Source organism: Quercus suber, unplaced genomic scaffold (assembly GCF_002906115.3).
Source record: "Quercus suber isolate HL8 unplaced genomic scaffold, Cork oak 2.0 scaffold_549, whole genome shotgun sequence".
NCBI classification, from domain to species: Eukaryota; Viridiplantae; Streptophyta; class Magnoliopsida; order Fagales; family Fagaceae; genus Quercus; species Quercus suber.
Window position 1 is genome coordinate 189148 of NW_027069997.1, and position 16968 is coordinate 206115.

A 16968-nucleotide genomic window follows, 5' to 3' on the forward strand; every position below is an offset into this window, starting at 1 on the left:
CTCATTAAATATTTCTTATGTCTCTTTTTCAATATCCTTATTAAGTCTTTCTTTCCATTTTCTTTGCAATTTCTCCTCTACGTTTTTATTCAGGGATGAAGCAACTGAAATGAAGCAAGACATATAGTTTATAAATATTACCTTTTCTCTCTACATTTTTATTCAGGGATGAAGCAACTAAAATGAAGCAAAACATAACCTATGTTTTGTTTTTAGAAAAATTGTGATGCCGATGCAATTCCCTTCTTCTGTCACAGGTCTTTGTTTAAATCCCTATGTTTTTGCAGAAGATTCAGAATAAATATTATATGCAATTATTGAATTTGAATGGACTTTTGCCAAATTTTTTGATAGCTAATGTTCATTTACTTCAATTGCATGTACATTTTATCCTATGTATCATGAAGACTGTGTTTATGAAACCAAATCACCATATTGCTTGAATAATATCTTTGCGTTTAGTGAAATATATGGAACCTATATTTTTACTGAAACATATACATTTAATTATTACTAATTCTTTTCCATTTTTCCTTTTCCTTTTTTTATTTATATAATTGGTCAAAAACAAAGGATTATGGTGGAGATGGCACTACGTACTGAGCATGTCCTGTAGCTATGACACAAGTATCTACCCTACCTCTCCTTGAATGGCTTAATGAAACAAAACATATGTTAAAATTTTCTCTCTTAATTTTAAAAGTTTCAAAATTTATATGTCTTGCTTCATTTCAGTCGCTAATGTGATTGCTTTTTTTTTTTCTTTCTTTATTTTGGAACGTAGAAACGTAGGAGAAATTGCAAAGAAAATGAAAAGAAATACTTAATAAAGAGAGAGAAAAAGAAACATAAGAAATATTTAATGAGGAGACTATTAATTAGGTAAGTATTTAATGTTGTAATAGATATTGGTGTTTTATTTTTATCCGTTGGATCTCTCATAAATCTACGGCTTAAAAAAGATGTAACTTGAACCCATCTATATATATATATATATATTAATCTCTCTCTCTCTCTCTCTCTCTCCCCCCCCCCCCCCCACCCGGTTGGACACGGCTTCGGTGGAGAATTGGTGGGGTTTCATTGACAATAATCAAGCTAGAGTAATCAGCCTTCTTAATTAATCAAAAAAACTAGCTGGGGTTTCATTGACAATAATCTTTTTAATATCTTTTGCCAACATGAGATATGATCATAATTCCTGCCATGTTTTACGTGATTATTGACAAAGAATATTTAAAAAATTTTGTTAGTGAAATAATTTTTTTTCACAATAACTTCTCAGAAAAAGTTTTTTTTTTTTTTTCACAATTACTAATTTAAACTCAGCGCATCAAACAGTAGTGAAAAAAATTTGTGACTCTAGACTTATTGTTTTCCTCTCCCCACCATCTCTCTTAGATTTCTTATTCTTTTGCTGCTGCTAACAAATTGACATGCCCAAAACATTTTAATGAAGCAATATAAGTTTTGCTAAACTAGGGATGCACCATGATTTCTTGTCCTCTGTTCGTTGTTTTGAAAAGCATTGTCAATAATAAATGTGACAAAAATGACTGGGACTAGTGGCACATCCATGAACGAAGCAACAATTTTTTTTTTTTAATAATCAAAGGAAATCTTTATTTAGAACAAATTGCCACACAGCAACAAAGGGTACAGCTGAGAAACAGCAACAGAGTACAACAATTAGCTGACATGACATCAAACATAAAGCAAAACGCCTGTTCATTATTCTAAGCAGAGGGTTTACAAGACCTAATTAAGAGAAAGTCTATAGCTACTATTAGATAGTCTCCATTTACTGCAAATTTCTTTGTTCACCAAAGTACAAGGGAATTGACCTTTGAACTGAATAAGTTTGACAAACATGATGGCTAAGAAATTTGCAAGAAATAAATGCAAACACAAAATAATAAAATGTTCGAACAAAAGATCCCAAGAAAGTAAATTGATCGTAGTAGTGAGACGACGAAAAATTAAAAAAGCATCCAGTTCTTACGATCCAATTTGGACTAACCCAACCACCCATTAATTATTGGCCATAAGTAATTATTGGTCGGTTTGGATTGAGAATTTTCGGTCCATTCTACTTTACTGTTCTTTAATCTCCCTCCCTCCCTTCAATCTAAACCGGCCTAAAATTGATCGTAGTAGTGAGACGACGAAAAATTAAAAAAGCATCCAGTTCTTACGATCCAATTTGGACTAACCCAACCACCCATTAATTATTGGCCATAAGTAATTATTGGTCGGTTTGGATTGAGAATTTTCGGTCCATTCTACTTTACTGTTCTTTAATCTCCCTCCCTCCCTTCAATCTAAACCGGCCTTATAAGTTCATGCGGCCACAGCCTCCATAAACTCTGCATCCTCTCCCATAGCAACTAGAGTCTCAGGCAAAAGGCAAACTTCAAAATCATAGCTACCCTCTTCTTTCCCAGGAAACACAAGTAACGACCCATCAAATTTAGCCCCAAAACCGCCTCGCAACGCGATGGGTTTTCCCCAACCAAAGTCATTACCATACACGTTGAACCATGGCGAGCTTCCTAAGAGCACTTTGTTACTTATGGCTGGGCTGCTGGTAGTGTTCACCACCCAAGGATTTTTCACCCATTCATCCAAGTACTTTCTCACTTCTTGTGTTGTCTTTGAAGCAATCATATTGTTTATACGCCAAGCCGCCCAGCCGATTCCGTGTTCCATCAGGTCCCCTGCTGTGCTTATGACTATCTCCCCATGCACTGCATTCCCAAAGTACTGTTTTGGCAATGGAGGTTGCATTCTATGCCTCGTCCCCAGAGCTACAATGCAGATAACCTTTTCGTCAGAATCTAGACACCGACAGCGAGTTGTGGATCGCCAAAAATGACCCACGACTGCTTGCAGAGATGAGATCCTGTCAGTGTCCATTTCTTTGTTGGCCTTTGCTTTAAGTTCTGCAATTTTTTCCTTTGTAAAGTGAAAATACCTTCGTTGCAGCTGTTGAGGAATGAACTTCTCAGCTTTTACTTTTAGGGGGCTTGGTATGTGAATAGGAAAGTTGATGATACCGTCAAAACCACTACGTTCAAATACGGGATACGGTTGCAAATTGTCACAGTTGCCTCGAGAAATCTCAGACCAAGTATTAAAGAAATGCCAGAATGTGGTTGCATCAGAAACGGCATGGTTTAGAGAGCAACCAATGAAGATGCCATCAACAAGCTCAGTTACTTGCACGGCGAGCAATGGTTTGGAAACGCCTTCATAGTTCGGAACACTGTTCATAAGTAACAAGGAATCAACAATGTGATCAGGGATATAGATAGGCTCAAGGATATCAGCCACAGTGATACCATCTGCAATTGCATGGACAAATTGGGCTCCATGGTTATTGCAGTCAATGAAGAAGGAGGTGGTATCATCTTCACTGTTTTCAATCATGGCAAGTCGGCCAGCAAGGGGATAGAATATATCCAATGTGCGAGAGAGGGAGGATGCTAGGTGATCAATCAAATTGTTTTCTTCATCAAGTTGTTTTTCTTGTGAAGATGTAGGTTTGACAAAGAGGAGGCCCCTCTGAATATACCCAACTATGAGGTGTCGGAGATCCCACGGAGTTAACTCGACTCTTCTAGTTGAGTCATTGTGACTCGTTGCTCGGATGGTACTTGTGGATAGGAAGCGAACCATGTTAAATTTTGTGTTGTGAAAATACAAGCAAAATAATAATATAGCAAGCACCATAACACAAAATAGCAAGCACCAAATTAATGCGGTTAATTAGCCTAAATTGAAGTCTACCTCCGGGGTTAGCCAACCAAAATTCACTATTATTATTTTACTTCCTGACTTAAATTTTTTTTTTTTTTTTTTTTCAACAAAAAAGTGATTTTTAAAAAATGAAATAGTAATTTTAATAAACTGATGTAGGACATAATCTACAATTAAAATTTTGTTATTTATTAATTTTAGTATTAATTTGTAAGTTTCAAAATTTTAGGTTTCCTTGTTTTTAGGTGCTTTTAATATTGTTTAGGTCTAATTTGGTTCCTATTATGGTTATGTTTTAAATAAGCTTCAATTTGTGCTAAGTGTCATTCCACCTCATTTGTCAGAATTTTGAATGTATAATACTTCCAACCTATTTAAAACTATTTTAAGTCCATCTAAAATTACTTAATCTAAAACTACTTATAGCTTATTCTATTTAAGTTCGACTTAAAATTACCTCTAATCGTGGTTCTAGTTAACTCAACCGGTAAAGTCTCGGATGATTAAATAAGAGATCTAGAGTTCAATCTCTGCCTATATAAGAAACCTATTGATGTCTTAATCTAATGATAAAGAATTATCATCAAGAGCGGATGCCATACTTTGAAACTCAAAAAAAAAAAAAAAAAAAAAAAAACCTTCCAATCTATTTAAAACCTAGTTTTTCTTACAACAACTTATTATTTTTAATATAAAATTTCAATGAAAAAGTATATAATTTTTTAGAAATTAATTGTTCATATCTTATTTTAAAAATGCACACATAAAGTAAATTTAAATTAAGTCAGTTCCTCAAAAAAAAAAAAAAAAAAAAAANATAAAATAAAAGCAAACCCATTATTACGGAAAATTTCAGTATAACGTAATTTTTTACAACTAATGTGATATGGTAGAGTGTAATTGGTAAAGAAAAAAATGGTGGATTTATACGTAAGTAATAGTTAACAACTCACAATCTATCACGTCAAAGTTATGACAAAAAAATTATAGAATAATTTGTGATCCTAAAATTATTCTATTTCTACGGGTTTGGGAGAAGTGCTGTTAAGTCCTCTTACTCCCAAAATCATACAAAAATAGTCTTAGATACTTTCATTGAAGACCTTGAGACAAAGAAATGAGTTTCTCCATGAAAATTAATCTCAATTGTTACCACATTTCCTAGACACAAATCATGAGAAAACCATTTCCTTGTGTACTGATTTCAATAATTGCAATGTTAAGCTTTCTGGGGTTTGGGAGCAGTGTTGGTAAGTAGCCTTACTCCCAAACCCAAAATCATACAAAAATAGTCTTAGATACCTTCAGTCTCAAAGTAATGAGCTTTTCCATTCAAATCAATCACAATTGTCACTACATTTCCTAGGCACAGATCAAGAGAAAAACATTTCTTTGTGTACTGATTTCAATAAATGCAATGTTAGCTTTCTGGGTACTCCATTTATTTCTTGTAAAGATTACTTATTTATCGACTGGACAAGAATTACCCATTCTTAGCACCAATTACGAGTTAATTTATTTTTGGCACAATATTAGTGAACAAGAGTGTGGAGGGTTTTTTATTTTTTTTATTTTTTTTTATTTTTTTTAAATTTAATTTAATTTTTAATTTTTACCTTTTTATTTTATGGTAGTGTAATATATATTTTTTCTTTCCATTCCACGAACAAAATTTTTCAAAGAATGTACCTGTTTTGTATATTTAATATACACAAATTTTTAACAATATACATAATTTTATGCATTCAACAACCATAATTTTTTAAACAATGTACAAAGTTTTGTACATTCAATGTGCACATTTTATCATACTTTTGTATATTCTACCTGTACAATTTGTCAAAGAATTTATGCAATTATATATATTCGATATACACACATTTTCAAATAATGTACACAATTCTACATATTTAATGTGCATAATTTTTTGATGTGTGAAAATTTTTCTTCTCAAATTACTAATAGTTTTAAGGTTTATATATGCAATATCTAAACCTTTAAAGAATGTACATAATTATGTATATTACACGTACACATATTTCAAAAGAATGTACGCAATTTTGTACATTCATTGTACACAATTTTTCAAAGACCATACGTAAGAAATTATATTTTTCAACGTACACAAATTTTCAAAAAATGTATAGAAATGTGCACATTTTTTCAAAAAATGTATATAATTCTCTATGCTCAACACACATGCAATAAAGGCCAAACTATGATAGTACAACAGCAACAAAAAAAGTGATTTTTAAAAAATGAAATAGTAATTTTAATAAACTGATGTAGGACATAATCTACAATTAAAATTTTGTTATTTATTAATTTTAGTATTAATTTGTAAGTTTCAAAATTTTAGGTTTCCTTGTTTTTAGGTGCTTTTAATATTGTTTAGGTCTAATTTGGTTCCTATTATGGTTATGTTTTAAATAAGCTTCAATTTGTGCTAAGTGTCATTCCACCTCATTTGTCAGAATTTTGAATGTATAATACTTCCAACCTATTTAAAACTATTTTAAGTCCATCTAAAATTACTTAATCTAAAACTACTTATAGCTTATTCTATTTAAGTTCGACTTAAAATTACCTCTAATCGGGTTCTAGTTAACTCAACCGGTAAAGTCTCGGATGATTAAATAAGAGATCTAGAGTTCAATCTCTGCCTATATAAGAAACCTATTGATGTCTTAATCTAATGATAAAGAATTATCATCAAGAGCGGATGCCATACTTTGAAACTCAAAAAAAAAAAAAAAAAAAAAAAAAACCTTCCAATCTATTTAAAACCTAGTTTTTCTTACAACAACTTATTATTTTAAATATAAAATTTCAATGAAAAAGTATATAATTTTTTAGAAATTAATTGTTCATATCTTATTTTAAAAATGCACACATAAAGTAAATTTAAATTAAGTCAGTTCCTCAAAAAAAAAAAAAAAAAAAAATTATTTTATTTTATTTTATTTTTAATTTTTGAAAAAAAAAAAAAAAAAAAAAAAGGACCATTTTTGCAAGACTTGAGGTCTAGGCAGATAGCCTCGTTGCTTTTAAAAATTAAATCCCATTATTTAATTTTTAAGTTCAGTGATGTAATAAACCGATATTTCTTGATAGCGCTTGATGGGTGCTTTCTCTTTTGAAAATAAAAAGGGAAAAGTGTTGTCGCTAGCTAAAATTCATAAATTCAATGTGCAGATACCTGACCATTGGTATCTGCACATTGAAACTTCCACGTGTGTTTTAACATGTTGAAAGTTGACTTTCTTTTTTGATTAATAAGGAGAGCAGGGCAATTGTGGCGGATGAACAGGGAGTTAACAAAGGATCGCTTGTATGGTAGATCCTTTTGGGGAGAGTATGAATTTTTGGTGGTTGATACTAGAGGTGTTCTCAATATTGCAAAGTCACAGGCTGATGTTATGGAAGACTTGGTTATTACCACAACAATTGGCATTGATGGGATTCCACTGGCCTCCATAGCTAGAGGCAACTGTTGCCAGAATGCCCTCAATGATTGAGAGACAAGCTATTGCAGCTGGGGAAGAAGCATTTGTATATTTATTGTTGATGGACAGGTATGGTGCATGACTGTATGAATTAAATGTACTGTCTGTCTTCTTGCCATTATTTTGTTCTTGCGCTTTCTCTTTCAAATTCCCATGCTTGTTAATGCTGGAAGAAAAAATAGTATATTTATCCTTCGTATGCTTGGAATTTAAAGGTGTTCTTGTGAATGAATATATCATATTACTTTACTTTGAGTACTTCTGGTCAGACTACCAATGGGAGGAAGATTTGAAGTATGCTAAAGCTGTTTGTAATTAGATTACTAACTCTACTTACTCTGAATCTTTCTGTTGTCCAATAAAGTTTCAGTATGATGAATTACATTTTTTTTAATACATTTTATGTGGAGAAGGAGAGATTTGAAACTTAGATGTCTCCATTTGAAAACACCTAGAAATGCCATTTTATTAGTAATTACACGTGCACTAGACCTTATCAGTCTATTTAGGATTCATGGCCAAACCTAAAATTTTAGGGCTAAGGGTTGGTTGTTGTTGTGGTAGTATTTACACATGCACCTAGTGGGTCGTAACTCATGAACCCACAACCTTATCTTTTGCCTTTCGTTTCTTTTTTCTTTTTTCTTTTTTTTGACATGAAACGCAGGGCCCTTTGGACTCACCCCTGAAAAGTAAACTACAAATACACGACCCCACCTGCCAGAACCATGTGGGAACTCCTAGTGGGGACTGTACTTTGTAGTTTGGATATCTGGTTACCCTCTGCTTTGCTTTTACAATGGGAGGAGGTGTCATTTGAGCTAGAGCACACTAGTGTCTAATGATTTTACATCTTGTCACGATTCTGTATTCCCTTTTCCTTTGGACTTAGTCATAAGTTGATACCCCTTGAAGTTACTTTAATTTCTTGAATTTCCGTAGTCACATTCACTAATCCAGATATTACATTTGTTTGGATGAATTGCACCCACCTGCATGATTTCAATGAAAGGCTTTTGCTCTTACATTTCATAGATACAACCTTAGCTTAATTTTATTGTGTGGTTTATGCAGAAGAGGGGTCTTACAACTTAAATTAATTTATCTCTTTCTTCGGGTTGATGTTCCATTGAGGTTGTGCATCTGACAGATGAATATTGGAGGAATGTGGTATGCATTGCTCCTCTGAGTGTATCTTCTTGGATAATGTTCAATTAGCACTCACTTCTCACTTTACCTTCAGCTCAATTTCTAATGCTTGTTAACTATATATTTTAAACTTACAACTGTTTGATGTTCCTTCGTGTCTATGAATTCAACTATCATAATATTTTAGGTCAGTCTTTTTCATTGCTTGCATTCTTGTTTTTTTACTGGAGGAAATCATGACAGGCTTAACGTGGCCATTTAAGTGCTGAGAATTAATGGTCAACTTTTCAGGTGTCTTACATTATTGAAGAGTATCGATGTGGCCGTATGTTCTTTGCAATACAAGAATAAAGTTTTGTATGTCGTCAACTGAATTTAAAAATTATACCTTTCACCATTGCAAAGTTACATATATTATTCTTTTCTCTCTTAGTCTTAAGCATTTGTCATTTTTCCAGGTGCATTCATGGATGCCATCAGGAATATGGAGTTTGACTATGTTGCTTCCAGACATTATGCAAATATCATTCACTCCTCTACAGATCACCTTCTGTTTTAGAACTATCGAAAGACATGGTATCTTCATGAGATACGCATCACTGCCTTCTATTATTTCCTGTCCTTTTTGGGTTTACTGCTAATCTTTATATATCATAGATGTGTCCAAAGAATTTTGTTTTCTTAAATATGAGATTTATTTATAATTAGATACTTTAGATTTTTTTTAGAGAGTTTTAACTTATAGTGTCCACTTTTAATGATAGTTTTTTATCATCAGACCAAAACACTAAAGGTTCGTTTGGATAGAACTTATTTTGCTGAAATTGAAAACTAAAAACGCTGTAGCAAAATAATTTTTGAATATGTAAATAATGCCGTAGGACCTATTTTTAATCAAAAAATTGCTATGAAATTTGTGGGATCCGTAAATGAAAAACTTAGTCAAATGTTGCAGCTGAAAAAAAAAAAAGAAAAAAAAAAAAAAGAAAGGCTTACAAAAGAGAAAGCTTGGGCCCCTGCCCATCTCTGACCAGGGCCTGATAGACCAGAGCAGGCGGGCTAGAGATGGAGACGGCCCAGAGCTATTACAAAAAGCTGCCCACAGGGCAAGGAGATGGGACTAGCTTTACTGTAAAGGCAGAACTTTACTTGGAAAGATTGTGTTTAATTATTTTCATTCTGTTTCACATATTATCTAATTTATGAACAACATTTGCTGAATATTTTGGAGTCCTTGAAAACTTTAGATGGGAATTATAGATTGTAGTTGCTAAAAGATACCAGGTATTGCATACATATTATCAAAAAGGATTGTTCTCACTCAATTTATTTGTGATATGATTACAGTGTAAATTTAGTTACATAGATGCAGCCATGAATATTTTGCCTTTATTCTGTTTCTCATTGTTAATGGGAACCAAAAGGTCCGAAACATCCACAATCGTGTATGGTTAATACAATCTCTTTTTTCTTTTCTTTTTCACTAATTACTTGTTTGCTGAAGCAATTTATACTAATACTTGCTCATTCTAGGTAGCTTTAATTGTCACTTTGTAGAGCACTTGAATTCATGTCTTACTATTCTGATTCCCTTCTCTTTTCCCAATTACCTGCAGGAAGAAGTCCGTAAACTTGCTACAAGATTTTATTTACCTAACAAAGATAGAAAGGATTAACAAGGAATATGCTTCCTTAGGAAGGTCTGTCTATTAAGCAGCTCTTTCGGACACGATTTATTTATTTCCAGTATTCATCCGTCCAAGAAATTATCTCCCGGTGCCAGCATTTATTTGTTTACTTGAATGATATAGGAAAGTGAAGCAGATGACCCTTAAATCTCAATCGTCTTCTGTTAGGTTTTGTTTGCTTTAAACTTCATTCTATCATTTTGGATGGTGAAGTTAATAGGATAGAGTCAGAATAATATACTTTGCTGAGCAACAGAAATAACATATAATTATTCTTTTTGTCATGTGATTCATTCATCCTGAAATTATCTGTTATGAATTTATTTTGAGTGGCTGTTTAAAATTAATTTTCATTTTGGTTTCTTATGAGTGGGGAATACATTCATCTTGAAACCTTTCATCTCCCTCTTTTTTGTGATACAGATAAAGTTCAGTGAATTTGTCACTAGACATATTGGGGAGATGGAAGGTGTAATATTGGAAGCTGAGACAGGAGATTTCCTTGGCAAACATCAAGGTTTTTGGTTCTGCACAATTGGTCAACGCCAATGTCTACGTCTACCTTGAGGACCCTGGTATGCACTCTCATTATTTATTTCTGGCATCCTTTCTTCAGTCCTTTGTTTGGATTACTGGTTCCTCCACCATCTCCTTTCTGGGCTTCAACGGTTCTTTATGCTTCTTAGTTATGTTGTGTTTTTTTGAGATGCTCTTCTCTTGTACACTTCGTGTACTTGGGCAGAAGAACCCAATTTTCATGTTTTAATGAATTCACTTATCAAATAACAATAAAAATGCCAGCAATTGTTTCTGGTATTGGCTCATAAATTCCATTTCATTCATTTATGAGTTCTGTTTAGTGGTACAAGCATACCAATTAAAATAAAGTAAATCCTTTTTTCTTGCTTTTAGTTGAACATGCTCAATACATTTTAGTCACTATTGAAGTGTTGTATAGGATACGTAAAAGAAGCAGAGTAGCTGCTATAACATTTCTTTCCCATTAACCATAGCTTTTGTTGTTTTAGTAAGATATATTCCTGTATAATTTGATGATGTGAAAATTCAAATACTCGTTATGAACTTATGATATTTTATACACTTGAGTGCGCTAAAGTACTGATTCCTCTAATAGTTGTGTTCAACCTTAGTTCATTTCATATGAGACCATTCTTGTTTACTCCAACCTTGCCTGCCCTTACCACAGAATTCTTCCTCATGGTATCTCTCATGCAGGTATGTTGTTGAGAAGGACGTTAAAAAAATTGTGGTTTTTGTGTCAAGAAATTTCTTCTCATTTGACAAAAGAAGACGCATATTTCGTGTTGGCCCCTTAAAATGCCTTAGTCGGTTGCCTCCAAATCAGTAATATCAGCTCTAGTGCTCGGTAGAAGTGTCCAACTTCTATTGCGGTAATTTTTCATTAATTTAGTTCTGAACATACCATAAGCCTTATTTCCTCACTACTCCCTGATATAAAATGATCCCAAGCAGACGCTATGCATGACTTGCTTAGTGAATAATAGTCCTCTAAAGAATGCCCATCACATACTAATGGGCATGCTGTGAATCCTACTATGTCGTTTGAAATTCCCTTGCAGAGTTCCAAGTCCATAATCCTAGTAACTCAAACTCACGTCTCTATAATTTTTCAGGTCCTGGTTTTTACAACTGCAGTTTGGAAATGGAACTTGGTCAAGATGGGTGTGAAGACGTTGTCCACTTATCTGAAGATGATCAGGGCCTGACAGCTGGGTAGTTTGCAGCCTTCTGTCAGGGAAGAACATGCTTGGGCTCTGGCATAATTTTGGAGTCTTGGGATGGTTAGGGGTTTTCCTGTGTGTGCAAAGGCTCTTGAAATTTGCAGCCACTAAACAGCTAGATCACGGACACTTCATTTGGGGTGTTGTACCCATGTCGTACCCATGTCCCATGTCGTAACGGTGTCTAATCTGTCATATCATATTATAATTTTTCAAAAATGGCTCATGTTGTCGTATCGTACCTGTACTTGTATCTGTACCCATGTCCGTGTATCCTACCTAAACAGAGAAGACAAGCTTGTAAGGAAGAATCAATCTCTAGATTCCCTGCTAATTGGCTGCAAACTATTCAAGAGAAGTGGAAGCAAATCTTTTAGCTTTTGTGATCTCAAGTGCTGGAGAAATTGACCATAGTGGGGGAGAAATCATACAAGTGACAGTGTGCATCCAGTATAAAACCCTGCCAATGGGCGGGAATAATGCTTCAGTACTCTTACTCTATGTTTGGGTGGACGGACGGGTTTAGTATATTCCAGCCATCTTTTCGTCTCCCCTCCCCCGCCCCAAACATACCCTTAGTGATTCTTGTGTTGAGGTAGAAAGGTAACATGGAAGTTCATTAGATAGTTTGAAACTTTTGTTGTGAAAATTGATAAAATAATCTGTTTACACAAGGTTAAAAAAGAGAGATAGGGAAAAATATGACCCAAGAATTGACGTAGTTCAGCAATATACTTACGTCCACGGAAGGCAACCGAATAAATTTTTACTATAACTGTGAAGATTACAACAATACCTTAAAGACACTTTCACACAAACCCAAACTCTAAATACACCCTTAATTCTCTCACAGATAAATAGAGAACACCCTATTGTATTTAGACAAATTGCAAGACACTCTCACTTCCTAACTCTGGTGCACACACACAAAAGAAGTTCTTTTCTATCTCTCTGTCTCCCCTCCCCCGCCCCAAACATACCCTTAGTGATTCTTGTGTTGAGGTAGAAAGGTAACATGGAAGTTCATTAGATAGTTTGAAACTTTTGTTGTGAAAATTGGTGAAATAATCTGTTTACACAAGGTTAAAAAAGAGAGATAGGGAAAAATATGACCCAAGAATTGACGTAGTTCGGCAATATACTTACGTCCACGGAAGGCAACCGAATAAATTTTTACTATAATTGTGAAGATTACAACAATACCTTAAAGACACTTTCACACAAACCCAAACTCTAAATACACCCTTAATTCTCTCACAGATAAATAGAAAACACCCTATTGTATTTAAACAAATTGCAAGACACTCTCACTTCCTAACTCTGGTGCACACACACAAAAGAAGTTCTTTTCTATCTCTCTGTCTCACGCAAGAACTATCTCTTGCTCACACACCCGAGTTGCTCTCAATTGCTCCACTTCTATTTATAGCCAAAATTCAGCCGAAATACCAACAGTTTCAGCACACGAGATACGTCTATTACCAAGGAAGTCAATAATAGTGGCCAAGCAATCCATGCAACATTTAATGCATAAGTGTTGTGTTTCTTCACGCAAGCTTACATGCTGAATTGCATAACTTTGACTTTGTTGATCAAGCCAAACTTTCTAACATAGGCATGCATCCATTTATTGCCTATGGAGTCATACATTTCGGCTATGCATGAATATAGTTCAAGTCGGTGTTGTTCCTTGCCATTTTCTTTGACAATCCATACAAGATAGCATTTAATGCTTACTTGTAATGTTAATCCACTGACATTAAAATTCAAGCCATTTCAACAACCTTGAAATGGTCATCGGGTCGTGGCAACTATTTTACATGACAACGTTCTTTGAGATGAGCTGATTGCCCGCTTATTCTTTTTCATGGGGAGGGTAGAATCTGCAACAATTAGCTGCAGATATTAATGTACCTATAATTAATGTTGTATTTGAAAACAGTTTGAAATCCCATTGAATAGCTTAAATCATTTTGAGCTTCAAATCATACTGAGCTGCAACTTATTATCAGTTAAACGTTGGGAAAAGGATCATCTCCGATCAATATCAATATATATATATAAAGCAGAGACTGTACGTGGGAAAACATAAAGTATTCTTGGCAAAGAAAATTGAAATAATCTCATGCCACGTTAGAGACAAAAAAATTAAATACTAAATTTTTTTTTTGGTCAATATTTCAAGATTTTTCTAATTAAAAAGTAAATATTCTTTGTATCATTTGGTTCAATGTTTAAAGATTTTTCCTCCCTCACACACACACTCACAATTCTCTGCATTTCAATTCACCATTTTCACCTCTTGCACTTCTATTTCTATATATATACCTACCTATAGCCCTTTATGCCATCTCATATCAAATACAACAGACCAAAAATAATTTCATTTACCTTCAATTTTTTGACAACCTACCTAGCTCTAATATTGTTGTCTCATGTAATCCTAACCCCTATAAGTTTGCTACAACCAAGAAAGGGGCATGCATTTTATATCGAGTGACAATGGCAATTACAATTTTGATGTTAAGGTCAAACGTTGTAAATTTGTTGATTTTATAAATAATGTGATTGATTGTGGATGTTTGGGATATATATTTTGTTTTAAAATTAAAGAGAAAGAGAAAGACACATTTTATATCAACTTTTATTCTATAATATTCCTTAAAAGTTTTTTTTTTATTTCTCATTACTAGAACTGAATAACTATAATGGATATGTGTGTGCAATTTATAATTGTTTCTTCTTATAATGAACCCATCTATATCTATATATATAATAATAGGGGAATCTAAGAGAAACTCATATTAGAATTCCAAATTAAAATTCTAATTTTGCGTCATGTGTCCTAAATTATTTATTCTCAAAGAATTTTATTTCTTAATTTTAGAATCAAATGTGGGACCATATCATAAATATTCATCTAAATGAATTATTAAGTACAAAAATCTAAGAGTCTAGAATAAATGAATTGTTAAAAAAAATCACAATAATTAAAAAAAAATGGACAATTTATATTTTATACCTAATAATATCCTTACAAATTTTTTTAAAGATTTAACAAAATATAAAAATGACTATCAATAGTATTTCAATTATATATATAAATTATAATATACATCTTATTATATATTTTTAAGTGTATTAATGCATATGCATGGAATTACAAGCTAGTTTTATATAATGTTTTGATTTGGGTCTTTTCATCGATATTCATTATTGAGATATTAATTTTATATAATATTTATATTTGGGTCTTTTCATTGTTTTGTCCATAATAAATTCATACAAACAATCTTTTTCATCTTCTCTTTCTTCCTTCTAGAGTCTGTGTTTAGCTTCAAATTAAAAAGTCAGCTAATTTTTACTACTATTCATGGGTCTCACTGCACTTTTTAGTACTATTCATGAGTCCTACTGTACTATTTCAGCTAACTTTTACCTTTGTCTACAGTACTTTCAGCAAAAAGTTTTAGTTTCAGTAAAATAAGCAGATCTCAAACAGACCTTGAACCAAATAGACGAGAAAGTTAAATGTCTTTTCCATCCTTCTAGGCTTCCACTATACCGTCATCCCTACCAAATAAACAAGAAGACAAATAAAAAAAAACTTTTACTTCACGTTCTTTTTCTATCATTCCCATCTTTTTAAAGGATTATTAAGATATCAGGGCTCGTTTGGTACATGTGTTTAAATACATGTCTTCAGTTTTTAAATAATATTACACATATTTCCACACATTTTTTCACCCACACGTATTTTCAAAAAATACGAATAACATTATTAGAATAACGTTACCAAACAGTCCCTAACTTACTGTAGCTTTTATAAATCTTATGTACAAGATGGATGAACCACATATATATCTCACTTTTCTATGATGTGTGAGTCAGATTAGAGTTTTTATTATGTGGCTCACTTTTCTACAACTTCCTTCTTTAGTTCACGATTAAATTATCATATCATGTATTTTCCCGAGTGGCTCACTATCAAGCATATTAAAATTATTAACATAGTTTTAGTTTATTAAACCTTTGTTACCAAAGTTTTAAGAAATTTAAATAATACTCTAATTTAAACTCAATTACCTAAATTTTTTTTCAAACTCTATTTACCTTCTTCTAAAAAAATGTATCAAAATTTTATAAAGATTTTTTTAAATTTAATTATTTATTTTTAAATTTTTTTTAATCATCTATTATAATTTTTCATTATAACACTTGATCTTAACATGTGCTTATAGTCAAGTAATTTTAAGTGATTTGTGTGTGTGTGTGTGTACTATTTATTTTATGTTTCATTTTAATTACAGAATATTATAGAAATATTTTCTATAATTTATTTATTATTTTTAATTAAGTCCTAACTAGTTACTAATAAAATTCTATAACAACTATATTATAATATATGTACAATATTCTCCAAAATCATCTTACATAAAATATTATAATATTATCCGTGCATCATATGGGCAACTTACTAGTTACTTCGAAATGGAGAGAGTACATTTTATGACCAAAATTGTACACAACAAATTTTAAAAAAATAAATTTAAAAACACCTCATTTGAGATAGCTTCTATCATTCCTTCAAATAGAATTTTAATTATAGTGCTACTTAACCATCAGATGGATTTTGTCCACTTTTGGAGAAATATAAACAACAACACATTTTTTAGCCACTACAAAAAAACGGTATCAGCTATGAGCCTAATGAATTTACTTTAAAAAAATAATAATAATAATAAATCAATATTTTGGGATTTTTTATATTTAAAAATATATTAGTAGTTTTTACTAATTAAATTTATGATGATATCCAGTATTCACATGATAGAGGATATCACATCACTAACCACTGTTAGTTGTGGGGTTTATTTTTTGGCTAAATAATGTGTGTGTGTTTTTCTTTTCAAATTACTTGACTAAAAGACTCTTCTTCTTTTTTTCTTTTTCTTTTTCTTTTTTCTTTTTTTGATACAAGATAGAATTATAATATAGCATCATCTAAGTGTATATGTGTGTGAAACTCCCTCCTGGAGACTTAAACCCAGCCTTTGCCCCCCACACCTCATAAACACTTATATTTGTGGAGTGGTCATCGCA

At 32.4% G+C, this 16968-nt stretch overlaps 1 protein-coding gene and 1 pseudogene across 1 annotated transcript; one reads left to right on the forward strand and one right to left on the reverse strand.

Moving 5' to 3' along the window:
* Positions 1–2146: 2146 nt before the first annotated feature.
* LOC111988793 (uncharacterized acetyltransferase At3g50280) lies at positions 2147–3821 on the reverse strand. The gene has a single exon (XM_024020588.2). It carries the CDS (start codon positions 3730–3732, stop codon positions 2341–2343), a length of 1392 nt encoding a protein of 463 aa, XP_023876356.2. The 5' UTR covers positions 3733–3821; the 3' UTR covers positions 2147–2340.
* Positions 3822–7061: 3240 nt separating this feature from the next.
* Positions 7062–12246, forward strand: LOC111988796 (uncharacterized; annotated as a pseudogene).
* The last annotated feature ends 4722 nt before the right edge of the window (positions 12247–16968 follow it).